The sequence below is a fragment of the Mesoplodon mirus genome (assembly GCF_964341445.2).
Source record: "Mesoplodon mirus genome assembly, chromosome: 5".
In the NCBI taxonomy this organism is placed as follows: domain Eukaryota; kingdom Metazoa; phylum Chordata; class Mammalia; order Artiodactyla; family Ziphiidae; genus Mesoplodon; species Mesoplodon mirus.
In genome coordinates, this window is record NC_138980.1 from 52,216,943 (window position 1) to 52,243,690 (window position 26,748).

General features: G+C 44.3%; 1 protein-coding gene across 4 annotated transcripts in view; it reads right to left on the minus strand.

Moving 5' to 3' along the window:
* Nucleotides 1-26,748, minus strand: part of GRIA1 (glutamate ionotropic receptor AMPA type subunit 1) — a gene marked incomplete at its 5' end in the record, with an annotated part of 316,249 nt that overhangs the window by 17,005 nt on the left and 272,496 nt on the right. For all 4 annotated transcript variants that reach the window (XM_082622054.1, XM_082622053.1, XM_082622051.1 and 1 more), the window contains one exon: nucleotides 21,246-21,493. In XM_082622054.1, the coding sequence (XP_082478180.1) occupies nucleotides 21,246-21,493 (248 nt within the window). The remainder of the gene's footprint in view (nucleotides 1-21,245; nucleotides 21,494-26,748) is intronic.

Below are 26,748 nucleotides of genomic sequence, written 5' to 3' on the forward strand. Positions count from 1 at the left end.
ATTTCGGGACATAACGTGTACCATCTCCCATTTCCCTGCTTCCTCCTAAGGATTTCTCTGCTGATGGTGACACCTTAGGTTAAGGCTCATTTTTACTTAACTCAGCTGAGGTGGCTTCACAGGCCACCAAGAAGCAATAAAGGGATGAAGGAGAGGGGTTCAAAGGAGCTATGTTGATGTAGGCAGCAAGGGGTGATAGTGATGGGAAGGCAAATGGTCCATCAAATCCAGTCCTTTCCTCATGGACTCTTGCTCTGATCCTTTTACTGTTCTGGACTTTCTGATGCCTGTTCTACCCTCACTGTTGAGTTTAGACAGTGGACAGGGCAGACATTTTTATTTTTATTGCCTTTGTTATTAGTTTGTTTTTGAAAGAGCTAAACTTTGGCTCTTTGGTGACTCTAGTGTGATAAGAAGCATGTTGATCCCTCCCTGGAAAACACTTTTTGACTCACAGGAACTCCATTTACTACAACCATTACCTTTTATTTATGTTTGTCAGTCGCTGGGCAGCTAACTAGACTGTGGCATATGGATCCCCAAAGGCAAAAGAGAAAGACTCCAAATGCTGTTTGCTGCCTGAAAAGGAGTTCATATTTATGATTTCGCTTACCTCATATTGTGAGTTTAAATGTGGTAATTTTCAAGCTGGGAAAACAGTTTCCATTAACAGATCCTGGAAATGTACTCTTTAGTCTTGCAGATACCTTTGTGGGCCAACTCCTTCCCTTTTCACATGCTCGCTCTCAAAAACAAAACAAAACAAAACAACCCAAAAGTCCAAAAAACCAAAGAAACCAAATGGACTCTAGGTTTGACAATACGCAAAGTACTTCGGCCCCAAGACTTTTTCCAGTGCAGGGGTGTACAGCCACTACCTAGGTTTTGTGACCCTTCCTTCTCTCTCCTACCTCTCCATTTTAAGGGAATATAGGTAGAAAGACTCAAAGTGGAAGTGGGTGTCGGTACAGGGACAAAGGAAACTGGGCGTAGGAGGGGAAGGTGCAGGGAACAAGTGAAAGAGAGAATAAAGATTGGTGTTACCATGTCCTTAATTCTCATTTTTGCTGTGAGCTGGGTCTCCTCAAATAGACTGTTGGATCCCTGGAACACAGATAATGGTTCCTGTGTTTTGAGGCCTCTCTCCTGACAACATTTAGTACAAGTGCTCCATGCAGCGTAAGAGATTGAGAAAAGAAATACTGTATTTCCCCCCAAATGAATGAATGAATGGACAAAAATTAAATGCAATATCATCTTACATGTTTCTAACTCAGCTGTCTGGCAAACTTACCTATCTGGAACATAATGGAAAAGGACCAGAAAGTGTGCAAAGAAAATGCACAGGGTCATGGGGTGATCACTGTAGTTGTTTTATTGAGGGCTTATTATGGGCCAGGCATTGTATTAAGTGCTCTACATGCATTATTTCATTGAATCTTATTTGGTTGTTATACTGTTGCACTTTCCATTCCACAGACAAATACATAACTCGCCTATGGTTCTAACCCAGCTCTGTGTGACTCAAGTCCATGCACATAACCAGCTTTCCAGAGCTGGAGTACTGTATGCACTGACAAGCCCCCTCCAGTGCTCGCTCAGGCCCCACACTCGTCCAGTCATTTCTAAAACTTTTACTTTGCCCACAGCAGTGACACCCAAGGATCTCTATTCTCCAAGGCCACAGCAGAGCAAAGGCAGCAAATGAGGAAAACCTCCTCATAGGCCGTTTCATAAGATGCTAATTTACAACTTGACTCTTTTTTCCTTTCCTTTTTTTCCTCCCTCCCTCCCTTCCTTCCTTCCTTCCTTCTGACAAAAATGATGGTCCTAGAATGTTGATCACTTGGGTTCTGGTTCTGGTTCTGGCAAACTGTCCTATAATATGTGTTTTCCAGAAGATCCACCATGTTGTAAACCAATGCCGTTGAAAACTGATAATGATAGTATCCTCAAGAAAACGATATGCTCAACGTGTTCAAAATAGAAGTTAAAGAGGTATAAATCTGATTGTAAAATAGTCCCTTCTAAAAATATTACAGGAAAATAAAAGCCAAGAACTTAATAAGAACCAAGATATGTGCAAAATCCAGGGTCCTGGATAGCAGAGGCCATGCTCCAGACTAGCAGTAGTTTCCAGACATCTAGATTTCACGGATGAGGAAAAAAATATAGTGCAGGTGGAAGAACTAACACAGATGTGTGTTAAATGTTAACTTTTCTAAATAAAAATGTTTAAAGAGAGCAACCACCATCTAGCATCACCTCCCTCTCATTGAATTGATGACACTCGAAGAGTCAAAGAAACAGGAAGGACGACATTTCAGAATGAATTTAGACACATTGTCCTTATTTTCTTCTGTAATTTGAATGAAAAAACAGAACTGCAAGGATCTTAGCAAGGCATTTATAAAGGGCTCAAATATTGATGTTAGTTATGACATTTACTTGTCTGAGTAACCAGATCTCTAGTTGAACTTTTCTTATGCCAAATCCTGTGCTTGGAATCGAGAAAAAACAAACAAACAAACAAAGAAACATAAAGCAAACAAACAAAACAGAATCAGGTATGGTCCTAATTCGGCAGAGTAAGAGTCATCTGAAAATTCCCAGATTTAGATAGATGTTCAGTATAAGGGTGATGATGGATGGTCCTGGGTCGTCAGGGAACACAGCTAGGCCTGTAGTCACGGACATGGTGATGTGCATGACATTCACTCCCCAGGAGGGCCAGTGAGCAGAAGACACCCTCAACTTCCTGAGCCCTGATCCTCAGCCACAGGAGCTGATGGGTCCAGGGGAGCCTTTGAATCAATGAATTATCTTTGGAAATCTTGGGGAGAGAGAAGTTGGAATTCTGGAAATACATTCTTTAGGATGACTTTGTACTCATTAAGGTTCAATGTATTCAACTTTGCCACTGTGAAGAAGTATATTATCATATACTTGCAGGGATATTAAAGTTTGGAAAAAGTGAAAACAGCCAGGGGAGATATTTCAGATGATTTTAACTGGCCTCAACTTATGAAAAGCTAAAGATTGAATTCGGGCCTTCAATTCTGAAGCAATTGTCCACACTTCCACTCTTTCCTTCAAAACCTTGAATTCAAGCATCTTAGCAGCATTGTCTAAAACCACCCTTGGAGTTGATGCTCAGCCTGCACTGATATGCTTGACCTCTCCTCCTCCAAAGGGAGCTTCAGTTGTTTTTGTTTTTTTGACTGCGCCTTGTGGCACGCAGGATCTTAGTTCCCCAACCAGAGATTGAACCTGCGCCCCCTGCAGTGGAAGCCGGAATCTTAACCACTGGACCGCCAGGGAAGTCCCAAGGAAGCTTCAGGTTTAATCAGACTAGGCTTCTAGGCATCCTGCTCTCCTTCAACCAGTGTGTTTCCTCCTGCTGCTATGCACGTGCATCTTCCTGTTCTCCTTAATTCTTTCTTAATATCTGGTTGCCCTACAGTGCTCCTCATGTTTTCCTTGAATACTTGATTTCTCCTTGACCTTTCCTTTAAAATTCCCTGGCACCTAGCAATCAGTTCATTGCTCTGCCCACCATTGTTTCATGTGTTTTATTAGCCTTAGCCTTTCACTTGATTATAAAGCCTTTGGAGTAAAGAGTCGATGTCTTTGGGTCAGCTCCCCAAATATTTATGAGGGCCAATTAAGTGTCAAGTACTGTGCTAAGTAATTAGTAGGAATGAAGTTATAAACCTCATCTTTCAAGGAATGTACAGTCTAGTGTGGGAGGCGGAAAAGCTTCTCAATAGTCCATGGAAGGCTAAATCTGATTTTACAACAAGGGGTATGGAAGTACCAGAAAAGAGAGAGAGGTTAGTTCTGATAGTGGGTGGAAGTGAGAAAAACTTCAGGGAGTCCTCTGTGCCAAGGGAAAAGGGATATCAGAAGCGTGAGATAGGAATTACAGGGCCTGGGGAGTGTGGTCATGATGAGGGGAATTTCTGGGAGATGAGGTTATAACTGCTGAGTCCCAGCTGTGAACATCCTTGAATTCTATACTAAGAAGTCAACGTTTTACCTGTGGGCTAGGGAGATATGGAAGGTGTTTAAGCAGGGAGGAGCCTCAGACCAGCAGCCCTTCTATACTAAGCACTCAGTACTAAGTCAATAGGCATCAATTAATTACCCAATGTCATGACTCATGTAAGAGAAACAGACAACATCAAAAGTTGTAACCCTGGATCCAGGGGTAATGGAGATGATAGGTCACTGCAAAGTAAACAGGGCTCGCCTGGAAAGTTGGGATTGGTTGTCAGTGGAGGAGGAATTAGATTTATTCTCTGAGATGCTGGAGGGCAGTATTAGATCAGGAAGACAAAGCCACAGGGACACAGATTGCTGCTCAGTAGGGTGGCAAACTTTGGAGCTGTTAGAGCTCTCTGGAAATTGTTATTTGAAAAGTATCAATTAGGTAAGACATTGTTGGTGGGACGACTCCTGGTCAGGAAAAACATGGAGGGAATTCATGAACTAGAGGCAAAGTTGGGATTCAATCAGTGGGTCCCAGAAGGCTGGTCCAATGAGCCACGCCAATTTGTGATGAAGTTTTCACTTATCAATGGGAAAATGAGGAAAGAGAGGATTGCATAATCAGTTTTCAGAGAGCCAAAGTTTTCCATTGAAATGACAATCCTTTGTGTGCAACTGATGATTTGCTTTCTTCTTTTTTTAGTGTTAACACATTTCTTCTCTTATTTAAATGATGTTGAGGAGAGATGGTAATTTTTTGTTTTGTTTCTTTTCGTGTCTTTCCTTGGTGAGATAAAAAACTGTCAAGTGTCCCATGCCACCCCCATTTCCTTTTTGGGCATTGATGGTTTGTGATCTCTCTAGGCTGGGAACCATTGGGCTTCCAGGAGAAGAGGCTTCAAGGGGCTCTGCATCTGCCCTCAGGAAGGGGGAGTGTAGCTACTGATGAGTGAGATTTGAAGACATTTAGGGGGAGCCATGAAGAGTGGGAATTTCCATGCACTGGATAAAGGTCAATATACAAGCAAGTATGGTCATTCTAACTCTTCCTTCCATGGGGCTGGGGGCTTCCAAGGCCCAGGGTGCTCTCTCTGTGCAGAAGGCCCAGCCACTTCCTTTCTCCCGTACACTTTTCCCTTCGTATGGCCACGGCCTGCAGAGGAGGAGGAGAACACCGCTTCTGCTGAGGGTTTTGGGGAGAAACCTTTTCTGGTTGTTTCTGTTCCTTTGTTGAGATCAAACCAGGTTCATTTTGCTGGGAGTGAGAGGCCAGAGCTTTGGCAAGAAACGAAGCTTGCTTGACCTGCCATGCCTGGGGCAGGTGGGGATGCGTGGTTGAGTCTAGGATAGGACTGTGTGTTTGGAGACCTGGGTCTGGACGGCACTCTCTTAATCGTCTCCCTTTTGGACAGTGGTCTCTAAGACCCCTTCTGTCCATAGTCCAGTCTGTGACATCGTCAGCATGGACCATCTAAGGCAAACACCATCACTGGGCAAAAAGCGAAGGGTCCGTAGGACTCTTCCGGTCCAGTAGCTTGGGGTGGTAGGTGAAGTGGGAGAGGTTAACCAATGACCTTCCAAATGGAAGGAAATAAAGAGTTAATGGGGTTATATCAGGAGCCTCCATTAAAATGCAGACATCCTCAGGTCTCCTTAAGGGTCAAAGTTGCCTTCACAGCTGGCCATTCCAGGTAGTTTCCCCTCTTGAGTGTAACCCAAGGGACAGACAGTTCTGTGATCTTAGGAGCAGGAATGTTGGTCAGGCAGTGAGTCAGTCAGAACACAGAGGTTTTGTCTTTGGTTTCTAACTCTACAAAACAACACGAAGGAATTGGTTTAAAAGAAAAAAAAAGGCAAAAACACATATAGCACACTCTTTTCTCTCTCCACTTGAGGATGGAGGAGAGAGTCCGAAGGCCTGATTTGAGTCCCTCAGTCATCTCTGATCAAGTTATACGACAAGTCCTGTAACTATACCTAGTCCCTGTTGGCCTGGGACTTTCCTGGTTTTAGCACTGAAAGTCCCACATCTTGGGAACCTGCTCAGTGCTGGGCAAACCAGGACAGCTGGTCACCCTAACAACTGTACCTCAGTTTTCCACTTGTAAAATGGGAATAATTCTCTTGCCCTAGCTGCCTGTATTGTGAGAATCAAATTAGGTGACAGATGTGAAAGTGCTTTGAGATTAATTCTAGACAAATGCAAGTGGCTGGACTGGACGTGCCATGAAAGCCATACCCCTGTGGGTTGGTACATGTTCTGCATAGCATACTTTGCCGGTGTGGAACCTATTCATCTTTCAAGCTGCTAATGTATGTTGTTCTCTGCAGTGCTTCCTGTAATGACCCAGGCAGAATGGATCTAGCCTTCCTTTCTTTCCTGCTGTACTTGCCATCCAAATACAGCAGACTCATGACTTCATTATCCATCATTTACTCCTCCAGCTAGACTGAGATCTCCTTAATGGTAGGGGCCCTGCTCCCAGCATGATAGCTAACACGGTAGCTGTTTGATACATGTTTGCTGAAGGAAGGAATGGTTTTAAATTTCTAAGATATATGTTGTACTGCATGTTTCTTTTTTTTTTTTTTTTTTTTTTTTGCGGTACGCGGGCCTCTCACTGTTGTGGCCACTCCCGTAGCGGAGCACAGGCTCCGGATGCGCAGGCTTAGTGGCCATGGCCCACGGGCCCAGCTGCTCCGCGGCACGTGGGATCCTCCCGGACTGGGGCACGAACCCGCGTCCCCTGCATCGGCAGGTGGACTCTCAACCACTGCGCCACCAGGGAAGCCCCCGCATGTTTCTTGAACCTCCAGAAACTGCATACTAGTTTTACATGTGTGATATGTGTTTCTGGCCCTATAACTTTCTTTAGGGTCCTGTGGCTAAGATTACCTGATGCAGCACAGAGATCCAGATGGGGACCTGAGGTCTGGCCCCTCCAGCCAGGGGTTCTACAGGCAGAAAGCATTTCGAAGGCACGTTTGATCCCCAGGCCACCCCATAATGTGAGACGCAGGTATCACCAGTTCGTGGCAGCTCACAGTAAACCACATCTGGTCTTGTAACGTAGGACCATCTGCCAGCAGCAGGCACGTGGCTCTGTGTCAGACACCTCAGAGATGCTTGCCAAAAGATAACGGAGGGAATGAATGAAAGTCTTCCCACCATTAACAGAGGGAGTGGAAACACCATTCAGGATGAGAGCCAGCCACTGGCCTCATCTTGGCCACCTCTGGTTCAATGAAAAGAAGAAAAGCTGGGCTCGTTCTAAGGACCGGCCAGCAGAAGACAGATGGCAATGTGAAAAGAATGTTGGGCAGACCAGCAGGACTATTATTTACTTGTGGACTTTAAAATACATAAAGGTCATAATGTAGGAGAATGATCTCCTCCAGTTATAGAGAATGGCTCCCAGGGAAGAAAGGCACGCTCTGATCTCCCATGTCCCCACCCCGGGCCTGAACCTGTCTCCAGCTCCCTCTCTCCCTCTCTCCCTCTCTCCCTCTCTCCCTCTCTCCCTCTCCCCCTCTCCCCCTCTCCCTCTCCCCTCCTCTAGCTTGCTCGCTTGCTCTCATTCTCCCCCTTTCCACTGCCACCTCCAGCCCTTCATCTCTTCCTTTAGCAGCTCTATGCCTAAGTATCTTGTATAATGGGATTCTATGAGAAAATGATTCCCCTGTGGAAAAACAGTGATAACACAGATGGAAAAAGAATGCATGAATTACCATCTCTTTCGCTCTTGTACTGTATGCTTGCTGTGTCTTTTACCTGAAATACCTTTCTCCCCATCTTGCTGGTAGATATTCTCCCCACTGGCTCAAGGCCCTGTTCAGGGACTGCTGCTTCGTGCTAGAGGCCTTGCTAGAACTTCCACCCTGGGGAAGGGCAAGGTATTAACCCCTACCTGCATGGTTTTCCCACGTTGCCTTACCTATTGATTGTTTAGTCAGTGGATCTATCTGTCCATCTATCTGTCTGTCTCTATGGTGCTTCCTCTCTTCTTTGGATTAGTGTTAGTTGTTACTGGGTTGTATCTCCTTTCTTTCCTTCTCCCTTAACTGTGACAGCACTCAAAAATTTCAGTAGTTCACACAAAAATCATGATTACTAGTTTCTTTTGAAAAATGAGAAGATCTGGCAATATTCCCATATGGCAATATTAGACCAGAACTGAGTGGAGGCCGACCCCTCTAGATAGGCATATACTCTTACGTTCACTAAGTCCCCACCATGTCCTAGGATACTCCAGAGACCGTCACTTCTACAGCGTAGCGTGGTGGATAAGAGCACAGGCTCTGAAGCTGGACTGCCTAGGTTCAAATTCTGGTTCGGCCATCTGCTAGCTGTATGACCTTTGATAATTTACTTAACGTCTCTGTGCCGCTGATTGGTTATCTGTAAAATGAGGTTCTTAATAATACCTACGTCATTGGGTTTTTGTGAGGGGATTACATGAATTAGGGAATGCATATGTGGATTTAGAGGGTCTTGCCATATATACAAATGCTCAATAAATATTAACTATAATTATTATTTACCCTGAACTGTGGTTTTGTTTCCTCATGCCTCTATTGAAAATGAAGAAACGGGTTTACCCCTGGTCCATTTCATTCATTTTCTTTTCCTGGGCCCCGGGGGCATGTAAGCTGCAGTCCCTGAATTAGATTTTGGGATCTAATTTTGGGAGTGCCAATGTCATGATTTCTGCCTCTTTGCTTTCCTTAAAAGTACTTACTTTAGTGCTTTGAGGATACTATATGGGGGATGTTGGTAGAGTTCAACTGCATGATCATGGTCATATACTTTCACACTGCTCCTAGGATAATCACTGATAACAGCGAAAGGCACTATTAAGTCCCTTTAAGAGTTGGTTGATTTAATTTGTGTTATATGGTCTATGCAACAGGACTAGTATTTCCTGGTTCTCTGAAGTAGGCAGAGCAAACACATCAACTGACTTGATAACCTGCTCATAAAGTCACAGTATACATGGAAGTTGGCTGGGTAGAAATCAGTCCATGTGATATGCAATCAATAGGAGTTTCCTACAAGGTAAATTTTTTCTTAGGTTCTGTGGGACAGTTGGCCCTTGCTTTACTGAACTGTACCTTGAATTATAGGTGCGGAGAAATAAAAAGCAGTAAGAGGAAAGAGACTGGAGTGGGGAAAAGTAGTGTTTATGGGACTCAAGGAGACTGGCTTGACTAGTACTATGATTTTTTTTTTTAACATCCTTATTGGAGTATAATTGCTTTACAATGGTGTGTTTGTTTCTGCTTTATAACAAAGTGAATCAGTTATACATATACATATGTCCCCATATCTCTTCCTTCTTGCGTCTCCCTCCCTCCCACCCTCCCTATCCCACCACTCTAGGTGGTCACAAAGCACTGAGCTGATCTCCCTGTGCTATGCGGCTGCTTCCCACTAGCTATCTATTTTACGTTTGGTAGTGTACATATGTCCATGCCACTCTCTCACTTTGTCCCATCTTACCCTTCCCCCTCCCTGTATCCTCAAGTCCATTCTCTAGTAGGTCTGTGTCTTTGTTCCCGTCTTGCCCCTAGGTTCTTCATGACTTTTTTTTTTAGATTCCATGTATATGTGTTAGCATACGGTATTTGTTTTTCTCTTTCTGACTTACTTCACGCTGTATGACAGACTCTAGGTCCATCCACCTTACTACAAATAACTCAATTTCATTTCTTTTCATGGCTGAGTAATATCCCATTGTATATATGTGCCACATCGTCTTTATCCATTCATCTGTTGATGTACACTTAGGTTGCTTCCATGTCCTGGCTATTGTAAATAGAGCTGCAATGAACATTTTGGTACATGACTCTTTTTGAATTATGGTTTTCTCAGGGTATATGCCAAGTAGTGGGATTGCTGGGTCGTATTGGTAGGGAGGCAAGAATATACAATGGAGAAAAGACAGCCTCTTCAATAAGTGGTGCTGGGAAAACTGGACAGCTACATGTAAAAGAATGAAATTAGAACACTCCCTAACACAATACACAAAAATAAACTCTAAATGGATTAAAGACCTAAATGTAAGGCCAGACACTATCAAACTCTTAGAGGAAAACATAGGCAGAACACTCTATGACACAAATCACAGTAAGATCCTTTTTGACCCACCTACTAGAGAAATGGAAATAAAAACAAAAATAAACAAATGGGACCTAATGAAACTTAAAAGCTTTTGCACAGCAAAGGAAACCATAAACAAGATGAAAAGACAACCCTCAGAATGGGAGAAAATATTTGCAAATGAAGCAGCTGACAAAGGATTAATCTCCAAAATTTACAAGCAGCTCATGCAGCTCAATATCAAAAAAGCAAACAACCCAATCCAAAAATGGGCAGAAGACCTAAATAGGCATTTCTCCAAAGAAGATATACACATTGACAACAAACACATGAAAGAATGCTGAACATCACTAATCATTAGAAAAATGCAGATCAAAACTACAGTGAGATATCATCTCACACCGGTCAGAATGGCCATCATCAAAAATCTACAAACAATAAATGCTGGAGAGGGTGTGGAAAAAAGGGAACACTCTTGCACTGCTGGTGGGAATGTGAATTGATACAGCCACTATGGAGGTTCCTTAAAAAACTAAAAATAGTACTATGATTTTTTTTTAATGTTCTTCCAGAGGAATAAATTTCATTCCCATGGGAATAGGGAATATGATTAAGAGGTCATTATGCTCTTTGTCTGCTAGATGTCTGTGCTGAGGAGGGATGAATAATATATGTAAGTTTCCCTGCCTGACTTTCTTTTGTTTGAAAACTGCTGGCTTACTACCTCCATCTAGTTGGGAGGAAGTGGCTCCTTTGGTTAGGGATTCACCTGGGCCTTTGTCCCTTACTCTCCATAAAGAGAGGCTGATTAGATTTGATGATCCAGCCATGATCCCAGCCCACAGGGCCACTCATAAAACATTCCTGAAACAGATGGCCCAGAATTTCTGTGCAAGTGCTCAACTCAGGACTACCCCTACCCTTTCTTTCTACTTCCAGACAAATGGATGGAAGCACTGTGGCTATTAGCCGAACGTTTGTGGTACCGAGTGTAAAGGGAATAAAGCTATACGTTTGAACATTTCTGTTTCCTGGTATCCTGCAATTTCTGCCCCACTGCAATGAAAAGAAGCTAAGAGAGGTCTGGCCCAGAGAAGCCTTTCACCACTTATTTGGATGGATCCCCAAACTAATAGAATAGATGGTGAGTGCCGAGGGGAAGCAGCAAGGTGAGGGGGAAGTTGACAAGCAAAGGGGATTAACATCCAAGAACTCCCGATGCACCATGAGCTCTTCATAAGTGATTTTATTTATTCTCAAGACAATCCTGCGGAGCCTGTTTTAGGATCCCCATTTGGAAGATGAGAAAACTAAGCCTCAGAGGGATTAAATAATGACAGTTAACACTTCTTGGTCACTTTAGTATGTGCCAGGCACTGTGGCACATTCATATGATCCCATTTAACAACCACCGAAGTTTATGTTAGTGCTACCTTCAGTTGTTATATTTGGGAAAGTCAAGGCTTGGGGAGGTGAAGTGCCTGAGTGACTTTTGTCATTAACTGGCAGCCCGTGACTCATACTCAGCCCTAACTTCAGGGCCCCACTGATCAGTCGATGGTCCACACTGCTTATTGCTACTTTCCCAAGATCACACGCGTTGTAAATATGGGGACAAGGTTTGAACAGGGTCTGATCCGCACAAAGCACATCGTTTCCCACACCCACAAGCCCTGAGTGACAGAGCTGGGACAGGTATCCAGACCTTCCCTGCCCTGGTCTGCCTTTGTGTAACAGCAGCTGCCTTCTTAGAAAAGGCAAAAGGCTGGGCAAGTGTGAAAAAAAGTTGCTGAGGGGAGAGAGGCAGGGGGAGGGCGGGAGGTTGAGAGAGAGAGAAAAGAGGTGCTGTTTTTGACAGCATCAGCCTCTTAAAAGAAAGCAACATACAATTTGTGTATCAGCGGGAGAACGCAGTGCTTGGGCAGGCAAATGACAGCTGGCGATGGGCTGCTGTTCTCGTGGTCAAGGCCATTCATTTCCCGTGGGGTTCATCTCCCCAGATCCATCCTTGTCACCTTGCTCTCTGCACATTCCTCCTCTCTCTCCTTCATGCGTTGCTCTGCCATTTACGAGCTTCTCCACCAGGCATGGTAAAAACGGAGCCCTAACAGGAGTAAGTGCGCGTTTGTCTTTGGGATGCCACCAGGCTCCTCCAAAATAAATCTTGCACCGTGGAGCTCCAGCCTAGCCCAGTGCTTCAGGAAGGAGTGCTTTGGCTGTGGAGTGTAAATGGACCTGGTGTCTCATTTCCCCTGATGTTTTCAGGATGCCATCTTACAAGTTGACAGAGGCAGAGGAGGATGCCTCTGTTAGCACGGAGGTGGAGGTGTGGAAGAAGGGAGGGTTTGAGAATCAGGGTTTGTAGTTAAGCCCTGTCCCACAAGTCACTTTGAGAACCTGGGCAAAACATCACCCCTCTGAATCTTAGCTTCCTCACCTGTGAAGGAAAATGATAATGTCTAAATCCAAAAATGAGAGAAGGATGACTGCTTGGACATCGCTAGGGTGCTGAATGCATTCGTTTCATATGTATTCATTTCATACGTCACAGCAGGTACACAGCAGGTATGAAATGAATACACAACTCCTCCCCCCCTCCTCCGCCCGTATGCTTATGGTAAAGTCAGGCTAAAGTGGTCTGCTTTTCATTGTTGAACTCCATCAAAAGCTCTGCAGAGTTTCTGGAAGCATAAAATGCTTTAGGGGTGTTTTTGTTTCAGTCTGTCATGGGCAGGTAGGGAAGCTTAACAAGCAGTGAGTGTGCCCCTTTCTGCTGTTAGGCAGAGGGTAATGACGTCAGCCTGTGATGTGACCCTGCCCCTTGCACTGTGTGCCTCCCACATGCAAAGATTGCAGAAGGGAGGAAGGACTCCCTAGGGATTCAGGCAGTGTAGGCACCTCCCTTCGTGGAGCCTCACTTTTCTTATTTGTATATTGATTGGGTGGGACTAAGTTGCATGCAGGTGTTGGGGGGAGGATAAATGATCTTTTTCCTCCAGATAATCATCCCTTCCTGATAGTTTTCCTCCTTACGTCCACGCTTGCCTCACATGGTTGGGAAGATCCCAACCTGGGATCAGGCTGGCTGGGTTGAGAATCCAGCTCTCCAGTTTCCGCACCAGGTCACCCTGGGCAAGTTCCGTAACCTCTCTCTGCCTCAGTTTCCTGAGTTGTACAATTAAGATGAAAGCAATATTACCTTCCCAGGGTCGTTGTTAGGATTACATAAGCTAGTGCGCATCACATACTTCAGAGAAGTGCCTGGGATGAGTCAGTGCTTGAGAAATGTTAACAATAGGTCTTAGCATCACCACTAAAAGGCTAAATCACACCTCCATCCCCCGCCTGGGCTTGTGCTCTGGGCTGCTGCGCCAGTCTCCTAGCAGGCTTTCTTGGTACTCTCTCTGAGCCATCCCACGTGTCCTGACCCGAGAAGCTTCTGTATTGATGCAGCCCTCCTCTGGCAAACCTCCAGTCTCTTTTCAAACACACACATACACACACGCACACACACACTTTCTGCTTGCCTCTTTGTCCCTCCCTTCTTTTTTTCTCTCTCCCTTTTTATCCCCTGATTCCCTCCCTCTCTTCCTTTATCTCCAGCTCTTCTGAGGATACAGGCGAATCCAGCCTCTCTGCACGGAGACCTTTGTCTCTGATCAGGCCCGACCTGGGTCACAGAGTTCAGGGGGTTACCATGACAACAAGCATCCCTGGCTACCCATCAGGAGGCAAGGACCAATTGAAAGGGACTGTCATTTCCCTGGGACATACTGCATTTCTTCTCAGCAGTGGGCCCTGCACCAGTACCATACTATGGGAATAGGGTGGGAGGGAGGGAGAGAAAGAAATATCAGTTTTTGTGTGTGTGTGTGTGTGTGTGTGTTCTCTGTGGGGGTGGATCACAAGTTGTTCTCAGAGAGACATTTTATTTCTAATGCAGCCAGTGTAGGGGGCTGAGGGTGGGGCTCATGTGTATTTCTGATGAACGCAGTTGGTTTCACAAAGAAGAAAAAAGTAAGTTATTTGGCTCAAAAGTGACTTTCTGGTAGGTCTAATGGGAGGAGGATAGGGGTGGAGAATTAACATTAATAAGTACCCTCTGTAACAAGCACTTTATGTTATTTCATCAAAACTCAGAGCAACTGCAGTGAATTGTTATTACTCCAATTTTACAGAAGAGAAAACAGGCTCATAAAGTTATAGTGACTCACGAAGCTACGTCCAACTGCTGGTAAAGTAATGGCCCTTGACCTTGAATTGAGGCAGTTTGACTCCAAGGATCGTGGTTTTGACACTATTCAATGCAGTTTTCCTGTCATTCTCCCATTATATTAATCTTCCTTTTCTTTCCAAGCTACTGCTTCCTCAGAAAACATGTACATCTCTCTTCCCTGGCCTCTAACCTTGCCTCCCAACGTGGGCTGCTGTCCACCTCTAACAGAATCACCTAGGGGACTTGTGGAAATTGCACATTTCTGGACCCTACCTGGACCTGCAGAATCAGGAATCTCAGGAATCAGAGTCTAGAAAGGGGCATTTTAAACCAGCTTCCGTAGAAGATTTTAATGCATACTAAAATTGGGATATCGTTCTTTTATGGCAATAGATTCAACACCACCAAGACGTCACTTGCTTATTTGTTTCCCAGTTACATTCTGGGTCAGGGTGATTCCCTAAAAGTGGAAAACTCTTCTCAACGGCCTTGAAGATACAATCATGTCACATGGTCCCAGTATGGAGGTGGGCAGCTAGGAGACCCTCAATCCCTGGAAGTGAGACCACTCCCCATAAAACCTTGTGACATTTCTTCCTCAATCATGGCCTTAACCTCCCTCTTCTTTTTTTAGCCAGATGCCAATACAGACGAGTGGTTCTTAGGAGATATTTTCCAGCCTAGGGTTGTGTGAAGGGAGAAAAATATATTCAGTAGGAATGCGATTGAAACTAAACCGTTGATGAGCAATCTTGAGCTTATGTCCAATTAAAAAATAAAATAGATATAGACAAGATACAGTGCAGTAGGAGGAAGGTAAAGGTAATTGGTAGCCTCTACCGTTCTTGCTTGTGTGCCAGGAATTCTGTACCCCTCCCAGAGATGCCTTTCTCAATCTTCTAGGTGCCCCAGAGGTGAAGGTGAGGTGGGGACACATCTGCCCATTTTCTGTCCTTGCCTGAATCACTTTGTACCTGAGTAGTCCTGAAGCAGGAGCACAGAAGTCCCAGAAAGCTCCCATAACAGAGTTCTTTCCCAAACTACCAAGTCTTAAAGTAAAGGCTATGACTGATGACAAACATAGAGCCGCTTCTTCCATCTGTCCCCATCTCATTAGGATCTGTAACCACATTATCGCCTACCAAAATGACCACAGTGGCCTTCTAAATGACCTCCCTTGCCTGTGAGCCTCCTCTCTTTGGTTCTTGTCGCAAACCACTGCCAGGATCATCTTCGGTCCTGATCGTGGTCCCTCCATCAATGGCCTTCCATGACCTCTACTGACATCAGATAAAAAATACAGAGACTTTTGAAATCCTTTGCACCATGACCACAGCCAGTCGCTCTTGCTTATTAATGCATTCTCTAGTTAAGGTGGATTCTTGCTGTTCCTGACAACAGGCCCTATGCTCTCCCACCGCTCCACCTGGAGTTCCCTCTCCTTACTTCTCATCTATCACAGTTTCTTCAGGGCCTAACTTAGATGTCGCCTTGGCCTCGGAACTTTTGGAAATGCTCCCATTCAGATGTGGACTGTCCTCTTGAGTGTTCCCGGATCTCTTAGGGCATTGAGCAGAATAGCAGGTATCTGTGTAATACTGCTCGTGAGCTGTGCTTGACTATGCATCACTGAGGGGCTGGGATCGCTTCCCTCTCACCACTGCCCCCTGAAGTGCAGCACACAGTCCTTTGTGTGGAGAAGATACATATTCGGAAAGGAACCTGTGAAGCTGCATGGAAAGCCCAGGGAGTGGGTCTTAGACCCTCCCCCACTAAGCTGTAGGAGAAGGCTGCACTGTGCTCTTCCTGTCACCTTGGCTCACACGTCTGGCATGGATAAGACACGTGACAGAACACAAACACGTCATGACCACAGGGACCAGAGAAGACACCGCGGAACCACAGTCACAGTTAAAGACCAGACTTTGACCAATGTCCCGATGAGGGTATAACTCTTAGCAAATCCATTAAACTCCTGATAGATGGTTTGTGAAGGAGAGTCATTAGTTGAGATTTTAACTCAGGCCCACCTGGTGTGGATTCCTTCTTGAATGGGTAGAACAGGGGTCATGCTCCCTTCGTTAGGAAATTTGAATACATCGTCTCTAACTGAAGGGAGTCTTTATCATAATAAAGAAGAGAGGCTTCAGTTCAGACCAGCAGATACATTGAGTTGGCAACAGAAGGGCCAATAGATCACAATTAGTGGATTTACCTATTACCTTTCCCTAGCGACCGGCATTGGCTGCGTAGGTCTTTATCCACAACCTCAGGGCTTTGGAAACAAAATTCAGCCCCTCACCCAATCCCAAGCATGCAGTGACGGCCAACAAACAGCATCTGTTTCAAAGAAACACCACCTGTCCAAATGGAAAATCAAGCACTGAACCACCTTGCTTCCTGAGTATTTGTTTCCAGAGGAGAAGAGACAAACACGCCATTCTGTCCCTGCCACAGCCTTTTAATGCTCTGTAGGGACAAGCCTGGCCTCTGCCAAGTAGACTTGGCAAGTTTTAGAGGAACATTTGGGCCTTAGATACCGGCTCTCTGACCTTCTGGGGCAGAGCTGGGTGATCTGCCTTGGAGGAACCTGGACCTTTTTCCAGGCAGGCTGGAAGGGAGCGAATGCCCCGCAGGTGTTGTCAGGTCTGGCTTTATGGAGAGTGGTGCAGGGGACTGCCAGGGAGGTCCTTTCTGGCTGTGGGCACTGGCACTAAGTCTGGAGCACATCTGCCTGTGAGGGTAGCCAAAGCCCCACCTTTCGCAGGGCAGAAGAGAAGTTTGCAAGGTCTGTAGTGTAAAACACTCCTAAAGAGTCTGCAGCTTTGTGAATGACCTAGACAGTCTTTGAAAAGGTATTTTTTACGATTCTAAATAATTTGAAGACAACATTGATTTCCTCTGCCATATCCTCTTTAAGCACATTTAAGCCCCTTTTCAATGGGGAACAGAGGTATCATGTCCTACCCCTTTACTCTTCTCCTCATTTTCCACCTCTGTCATGCAGAACGGTTTGCTGGGATCAGATCAGTGAATCTAAGATTGTTGCATCAGGCACATGTGTCTGTGGCATTTGGCTTGCCATGACTCTTTGGTGTTTGACCCTGACTTGGGGAGTCGGCATCATTTGGGGCATGTGAGGCAGAGACCTGAAGGAAGCCGGGCTGGACTTTGGGCGTGCATGTGTGGTTATTCATATTTTCTGTAACCATTTTGCAATGATGTGTTTCATGGGACCTCTACACTGCTGGTTGCTAGAATGACTCCTTTTATCACAGAGATGAGAAGTAGGCGAAGAGGGACTTTCCCAGGTCAGAAACCCAAGACTCTCTTAGGATGAGCGTTGCTCTTCCGTTTTCGAGTCAGGGAGCCCCATGGCTCTCATAAAGGTTGCCAATGGAGAGAAAGGAGCACTGGGAGAGAGCTGGGGGCATGTGGGCTCCATTTAGGTATTCTTGACTTGCACATCAACCATCAGTGATCTTATCTGGAAGATGTTCCTTTTCATGTCTCTTTCCCTTTCTCTTTCGTTCTCAAAATCAATAAATGACTTGTTATGTCTCACAGAGATGTAAGCAATAGAATTAGGTATTTATTTATTATAGAGTTGAACTATTTTCAATATTTACACCAGAAAGAATCTTTGGGCATGCAAAACCCATAAAGGCAGTGTTACTGCTCAAAGAAGTGGTGCATTAAAGAAGAAGGGCATTAAAGAAGAAGGGCATTAAAGTGAGCATTCACTATCACCTTTTGCCTTCAGAGTGGTGAGTGGATGCCCTGGGCTCCAAAAGTCTGCATTTTTAATTTTTGAGTTGACGGTAATTGTTTGCCCAGTTAAATAGGTGCTGGGAACCTGGCATAAGTTCGGTCTCCTGCCTTTAACAGTGTTGTCAGTCATGATGCCCAGCCCAGAGAGTAAGTACATCCACGGGCTCTGGAGTCAGACTGCCTGGGCTTGAAATCTGGCTCCTTTATTCGCTGTGTCCACCTGGTCAAGTAACTTAATTCTGTGCCAGTGTTTCCTCATCTGTAAAATGGGGATAATCGTACGTCATAGGGAAATTAAGAGGATAATATGAGACACTGCACATAGCACAGTGTGTGGCCTGTGGTAGGCAGTCACTCAGTGGTAGCTTTTATTGTAGTGGGAAGTAATCTGAGTCCCAGATGACCGGAGATTTACGTTCACATTACTGAGTTTGTCACCATGTTCCAGGCACCCATGGATAGGGTAGGGTGGTAGAAGTAATGTGTTGAGTGGGAAAATCATGTCACCTTCTGTACCCCCTTGTTTTTTTTTCAACTTTGCATCCAAATATTTAGATCAAATGATGTCCCTGACCCATAAAGCCTTCATTAATCGTAATACTGCAACATCATTGGTGTTCCTGGACCTATAAGAACTCATTCTCTACTTTGGGCCTTTCTAGGGTGATGTTCTATAAGTACCTAAAAGTTTCTTTTCTTGCCAAGCACTATCCTCTGAATCCCCTTTGAACCTTGCCTAAACTTGTACAAAGAGATTTTTAAGTTCTTCCAGACAAAAATGCATGATTAATAAATACTGGGCCATTTGGTTTCCCTTTATTAGGTCACATACAATTATTTTTATACTCCTACAGATATCGTTATTTCCTGATATTTGGACAGTTGCTTACAGTTCTTCAATGTATTTTTATTGCTCTTCAAATAAGGACAAAAATCCTTTACAAAATCTGTCTGCATTTCATTATTCTCCAATCGTAGCTTAACTTTTTCTCCTCTTTATTACCCGTGCTCCAGGAGTACTTAGCTTCTTTTAGTTTATCAACTGTACCATGATTTCTTGCCTTAGAGTCTCTGCACGTTCTGTTCCCTCTGCCTGGACTGTTCTTCTCTTCCTCTCCCCTCACTATACTTAGTTAACTCCTGTTAATCTGTCATATTTCAGCTTGGAAAAATGCATCCTTGGAAAAGTCTTCTCAGCCACATCCTACCTATCCTGCACACCAGTTGGACCTTGTTATCTCTGGGTGTATTTGAGATCTTCTCTGTGTCTTTATTGTTCTGCAGTTTCAGTTGAATCAGCTGCTGATTTTCATCTGTTTATCCTGCTTAGGACTCATAATTTTTGAATCTGAGTATTTATCTTATCCATACATTTTGGAAAACTCCCTTCAAATATTACCTCTACTTCATCCTCTCTTGTCTCCATATGGAACTTAAAGAAGATGCACCTGGCATTTTTTTCCTCTCATGTCTCTTAGCCTCTTTGGTATATTTTCTATCTTTTTGTCTCTCTGTGTGATATTCTAGGGAATCTTCTCCTATTTTTTTTCCAGTGCACTAATTTTCTCTTCAACTCTGTCTGATTCGCTGTTTAACTCTTCCATTGAGATTTTATATTAATTACTCCATTTTTTTCCTCTTCTGTAAGTCCTAATTGATACTTTTCCAAATAGATCTTGTCTTTTATGATAGTGTCTTTTTCTTTTAAAAGTATTTTTGATTACTTTTATGTTTTTACTTATACTTCTGATTCTTGCTCATGTATGTTGTCACATAATTTATAACTTTGCCTTGCTTAGGGCAGACCCAGAATAATTAGTTTATGCTTTTTACTATGGTTTTGGTTTCCTTTTCCCTTTTTGACCTAGAGATTTCTTAACTTTCATTTAAAAGGCTATTTGTTATATCTTTCTCCAGCATATCTAGGTGTTTAATAGTGGGGGTTTTATTCTGCCAAACTGCTGGAAGTAGGTGTCCTCTAAGTCCCCTTTTATAGACTATCATAATTGTCATGAACCATTAAACAATAATCATCTGTTTAATGCCTTTCTTCCCTGCAAGAATGTAGTTGCATGGGACCCGGACTGTGTATGTCTTACCCCCAAATTGTAGCTCCAGCTCCTAGCCTAGTGCCTAGAATGTTGTAGGGATCAATATTATTGGAATAAATGAATGAAGTGGAGGCAGAGGTGGCTCTGGATGTCATGTCAAGGTGGGTTAGGAGCCTCTCTCCATCTTTTTACAACCTTTTAAAACACTCTCACCTTTCCTTGAATGCTACCCTTCCCTAAGGTGATTTAATCACTCTGTAATTGACACAATGTCTTACAGGTGACTTCACACTATTGCTTTCATTTACCTTCTATATAGATTATCCCATTTGAACTTAAAACCACTTTGGACCTAGGAAAGGATGAGATGGTTATCCTCTCTTTATAGATGAGGATACTGAAGGTCGGGAGATGATATGTCTCACCTTTTGTAAGACAGTCAGTAGTAAATCCCAGAGTTAAATCTAGGTGTTTTGACTTTAATTTTACAGGACTCTGCCTTAGCTGTTTGGAATGTATACCAGAGCTTCTTTATGTGAAAATAAAGTGCACTTTGCTTCTTTACTTAAATACCCGTTTCTTGCTAAAGATATCAGCCTCTAGGAAAGAATGGGTGCTACCACTCGTTTGGTGCTGTTTTGATTTCCACAGCTAGAATCTCAGGACTCAAATGACTTGATTTTTCATTTGGACCATGTACTTGCTTCTTTGGAGACAAACATTACAAACCACCTTCTGTCAGAGAATCCAGGTTGCTGGAGAGCCCTGTTCGTGGCCTAGTTGGATGTGGAGGTGTCTGGTAAAGGATGGTGTGTTACAGATCACACAACAGAAACACAAGGTTCATCAATGTTTACCACTTGGAGGGGTAAGGTGAGGCGTGGGAAGGGAACACATGGGCAGCGACAGTCAGAGCAAGCTGAGGCCCCCAGTCAATTTCCAACCTCAGGGCTGAAGATCTTGGGTGGCTGGAATCTCCCAGGCCCACAGGTGTCTAAGAAGAGACCTCTTGACAGCTCCCACTGTGGCCCTGGAGCCATGTGGCAGGCACAGCAGCTTCCTTTCTAAGGTAGGGAGGGGAGAGGGAGTACCAAGGAAGCAGATCTTGGCTACTTACCTTAGGGCGGACCCCTTGGGCGTCGCAATGCCATAGCCTTTGGAATCCAAGTTACCTCCCACTTTCATGGTGTCACAGGGTTTCCGCTGCTCAATATACTCATTCATGGTGGACTCTAGAAGGTAGGCGTATTTGCCTTTGGATTTCCTTACTCGGATCATCCCCTCCTCCGTGGTCCGCACAAACACGGATGGTTCTGCTGACTTCATGTACGTCCACATCTTCTCAAACACGGCGATTTTAGACCTCTGGCAGGGGACAGGAACGAAGCTGGAATTAAGCGCTGGCTGTGCGTGGCGTGGAGGTCGGCCCACACACAGTAATGAAGAGCCAAGTGTGGCTTGATCACACATTCATGAGCGAGATCAGCTCAGGAAGAAACAAATTATCAGTGATTGCAAAATAAGAGGCTCTAATTAGTACCAGTAGGCTTCAAAGGACAAATATCTTGCAAATATAGAATGAATAGGAGAACTCATAATCTTTTAATTACTGCTGAATAGTTATAGTCCTCTTAAATATGGGGAGAGTTAAGAAACTGGGGCTCTGTCTGACTTTTCAAGACATCAGAGGACCTATCTGTTGTTCAATAAGGTCATATCACAAAGCCCTGAAGAAGTGGAGAGCTGACAATAGGTGGAGTCTGATTTCATCGTTAAAGGACAACACTAAAGAATTTCTAATAGATCATAGGTGCCAAGTTCCAGTCATCCCGCATTGCAAGACTGGCCCTCAGAATGCACATTGTTGTCTGATAAAGTTAATAATTGGGGGCTTAATACTGTCTTCTGCTTACATTTCAAAAGCCTCTACATCCAGCCAAGCTGCTTTCCTCATTTCCTCCTGAACTCATTTTGGGCCTTCCTTCCTTTGTGACTTTGCTTCATTTGTTCACTCCCCTGGATATGTTGGTTCTCTCCAGCCACATCCTACTCATCACCTCACAGATGAGAACAAATCCTGTGTATTCTGAGACTACCTCAGTTCCAAGGACAGTAGTTCTCAAACTCTAGTGGGCACCAGAATCATGTATGGAGACTGTAAATATGCAGACCCCCTGGCTCTAAACCTAGAGATTCTGATTCAGCAGGTGTTGGATGGAGCCTAGAATAAATCTTTTTCAGAAGTCCCCTAGGTGATTCATCTGTATGGTCCGTGTGGCCCTCACTTTAGAAGGAATATTGTGAGGATTGATGTTCCTCTAGGACACATTGTCCAGGCACTCACTGGATGTCCAGGCTAGACTTTTAGGATTGAGAGCCATTCATACTTGGGCTTAGGTCTCGAGTTTGTGAACACTACCTGAGGGTAGGGGACGTCTTCCCTTCTATGGGTCCTGCACAGAGTCTAACCTTGCATCTATCTAGTAGGTTCTTAGTTAGGGCCCATGGTCTAGGACCACAAATCCACCCTCTCACATGTGATGCTCTTCCTAAAAAGCATCCTTTCCCCAACAGGTAGATGTATTTTAGGGCTACTGGTATCTGGCTTTGGAAAATGCTTTGTAAATGGAAAAGTGTTAAACACATGTAAGGGACTATTTTTTTAAAGACAGTTACTACTAGAGTTAGGCCACCTATGTAATCTAGTGGTTGATATATAGATTACAGATTTCTTTAGTATAAAACTATTATACATGCAATATGTCACTATTCTTTGCACACAATATCAGGTTTGTTTTCTTGATATCAACAAGCGTTGGCAAAATATTGATATACAGTTAGCTTGTTGCTTGAGCCAATAAAGATATTTGGACCCAGGAAAACTCTAGGTCTCAAGGAAAAATGAATGGAGATCGTTACTGAGAATGTCAGGGAAGCGTTCGGTAGAGTGAACGCTTGTAAGATAGTCTATAATTAGATAAATGAGATGATTTGTTTCACTAGATGGTTTACAATCTGGAAAGGACACTGGCCTGGGGGTGAGGAACCCTGGGTGCTAGTCTTGGTTCTATTGCTAACTTTCCTCATTTGTTCTATAAGGAGTTTGGACATGGTAACCTTTATGTTCTTTGCTAGATTGAAATATTTGGTTCTTTACGTGAATATTTATCATTCAAGCAACAATGTCCAGGTGAGGGAAAAAAAAAAAAAAAAGAAAGGAGAAAAGGGAGGGAGGATTTCAAAGTTAGGAAAAGAAATATCCGAGACCAACCGTAGTATCTACAGCGTATTGAATATTCTCTCACAGGAAACAGGGAAGTAGATAAATTCAGCTGTGACCAGATTTGCAGATCATCTTCCAGGCACAAAACCAGCAAGACACGCAGCAGGGCAATTGCAAGATGCAATGTGACCTGACAGGATGGTCACAGCGGGGGAACACTGGGCTGCTGACAGGCAGAGCTGCAGAGCGCTCTGGGCAACAGTATGCAGAAAATTAATATGTCTCCTCAGCCTCACCCCAGTGCCCCCAACGCCGAGGCTGCACTCACAGTTGCTCAGAGTAGAACTATCAGGAAAACGTCATCTCCAGGAATGCGAAGGCAATGCGAGTGGCAGGGAGGATTGGAAACAGGCTTGAGGTATTTGTTCTTGGATCTCTCTTCTCATCCGCAGCTCCCACAGCCCTTCACACGTCTTAATTAAACTGTCGGTGGAGGATTAAGTGACTCTGGCTTGGGGCTGCCGAGAAGCTCTGGGCTGCCACGGGGGTGAAAAGCCAGAGTGTTCAGAGGTAGAATTCTTGGTGCCCTATTCCCTCCTTCTGCCTTATGGGGGTGGTAGGTGACCTTGTCTCCCCACCCACCAAGGTCCTGGTGGGATAATTCCCAAGGTCAGCGTCACAGAGATGGAAGGGCTCACAGGACACATCGGGTCAGCACCACTCTTTTTTTTTTTTTTTTTACAGGTGAAGAAACCGAGGCCCACAATGTGGCAGTGAACTGTCCAAGTCATGTAGCTTGTTAGTGGCAGAGCCAGGAGGAGTAAAACCTCGTCTCCTGATTGGACCCCTAGTACCTTTACACTGCAGCTAGCTGTCTCCCTCGTTTTATGCTTTATGTTTTACTGGCTGCAGGACCCTGGGCAAGTAACATAACCTTTCTGAGCCTCAGTATTTCTCTCCTGACAATGGCGATAATATGTACTCCCTACACAGTGTTGCCATGGAGATTATATGAGAATAGAACACTTTAAAGAGGTAAAGGGCATACCCTAATGCCTGGCACATAGTAGGTGTTCCATAAGTGGTACAATCACTACTAATAATTATGACTTTTCTTCTGGTTTGACTTTAGGGTAGAAATGCCCAATACATGTTTGGCTTGGTACCAGTTTCCCTTCCTATATACATGGCAGACATTGATAGCAATTAAAGAATTCTTTCACACTGAGCCCGATGTGACCTCAGAATCCCTCTTAACATAAAACTCCAGGCAAGCACTCCTGACCAATCAGAGTGAACTGTTGATACAACCTATTTGCCTAGTCTAATGAAGTAAGCCTGGCTAGGGCACACAGCTTGTCGAATATGCACTGCCTTGGTTCTAAATGCCTAGCACAGTGCTCTGGACAAGAGATAGTAATATGTCTATTTCTATAGTTATTAACAGAACGTGGAAGTCTGAAGTCTTAGCTGTGCCTCTGAATTAGCTAGGACATGCACATTTTCTTCTTTGGACCTCACTTTCCCCAACTACAAGAGTGGAGGGTTAGACTGGATTTGTCTATGGGCCCATCTAGTAACTTGAGCGATCTTAAAAAAAAAAAAAGTTATTAATGACACCATCCATTAGGACAGTGTGGTTCAGTGCAAGAATATTTGGGTCGGAATGAGGAAATTCAGATTTTGTACCCCTCCCGGACACTTGCATCATGAATTCCCTGCATCTCAATTTCTTGCCCACAATGTGGACACACAACCCCTGTTCTGCCTTAGGTCACAGGTGAAACATAAAGGAGACCATGGATGGGAAGGGGCTTTGGGGGCTGTAACATGCGAATGTACTGGGGTGGAGATCATGGGTATATAATGAGTGGACAGATTGGGTGGTTCCCCAACTGCATCAGCAGGGCCTGGGGCATAGAACTGGCTTTATGGACAAATATCAGGCATCTCCTTCATACTCTGGTTGCAGGCTAAAGATGTCAGAGAATTGTAGCAAGATGACAACTGGTTTTTCTACTAACTGGTTGGGTTAGCCTAAGCAAGTCATGTTTCTCTATAAAATGAAGACTCTCACCAAGTGACCCCTAAGTTACCTTCTTGCTCCAATATGTTGAAAAGAAATGATTTTAGTCTTGGAACCTCCATCAGCCATGGTTAGGACTTTGGTCCCTCTTCTGGCTGTCCTACAGAACACAGAGCCCACGATCAAGAGACTGTGCACAGCACCCTGCGGGTTCACTCAGAGTCCGGGGTTTGCTCCATGAAGTTGCAGTGAGAACCCAGTGGGTCCGCATAGGATCCCCACCCTCTTGCCAGAGGCGATGCAGAGGCTAGCTCTGTATTCTCCTCCTCCTCCTTATTGGCTGTGTGACCTTGGGCAATTACTTTTACCTCTCTGAGCTTCCTTTGTAAAATGGGGATAACAAATCCCCAACTCGCCTCTGATGAGAGGATGAAATAAGGCATGAAATGTGTGCTTCTTAGCACAGGGCCCAGTTCACAGTATGTGCTGAGGAAGTGGTAGCAATTGTTTATTATTTTTATTTGATTAACATATGGTAACTCCCTGTGCTAAACATTTCCAAAGTCCAGGGAACTACAGGTGTTCTTGCTTTGGAGCATTTGTTCAAGTTGTTCCTTTTGCCTAGAATGTAATTAGCCTACCCTGATCTAACTTGGTTTCATGATGTCTAGAGATGTTTACAGGTCTATCCTTTGTGGCCATAATCCCTCCCTCCCCCTCCTTCAAGATGGCTCTCAATTGCCTACACCCCCCAAAGCCCTAATGGGAAATGGAGGCCCCATTCATTGTTCTTTGTTTCCTTGTATTTTAGACGTCCATCTCTTTTCATCTCATAATGACTCTTGGAGGTCGACATTATTTTCCTCATTTTGCCTCTAGCCACAAGACATCTCCACCACCTCCACTCCCACTTCACATTTTCTGTATCTCCTGGCACTGTTTAATAGACCGCCTATTCCAGTCATTATTTCCCATATAACATCTCCTTATTCATCAAAGTCTCCAAGGAAGGGACACAGAGGGTATCAGGTTGGGACCTTGTTCCTCTCTGTTCCTAATCAATTACTAATAAGGCTGAAGGTGCTTATAGGAGCAGGAAAGGAATTATATGTCATATCCTTTGCAGCCCTTGGAGAACGTGGCACAGACTGATATACATAAGGGGTCTTATTCAATGCAAGAGCTTTGAACTTTCCATGAATGCAGAAATGGAGGTTTCTCAGGGATCCATAGAAAGCTGAGAAATGTCTCAGTTTCCCTGACTTATGCTCAGTTAAGCAGTTGCCTATAATCTCATGCTAATGAGAAGGATATTTTACTGACAGTAGTGGTTCCCTTTTGTGGAAGTGCCCTGGGACAAGGGATGTCCCT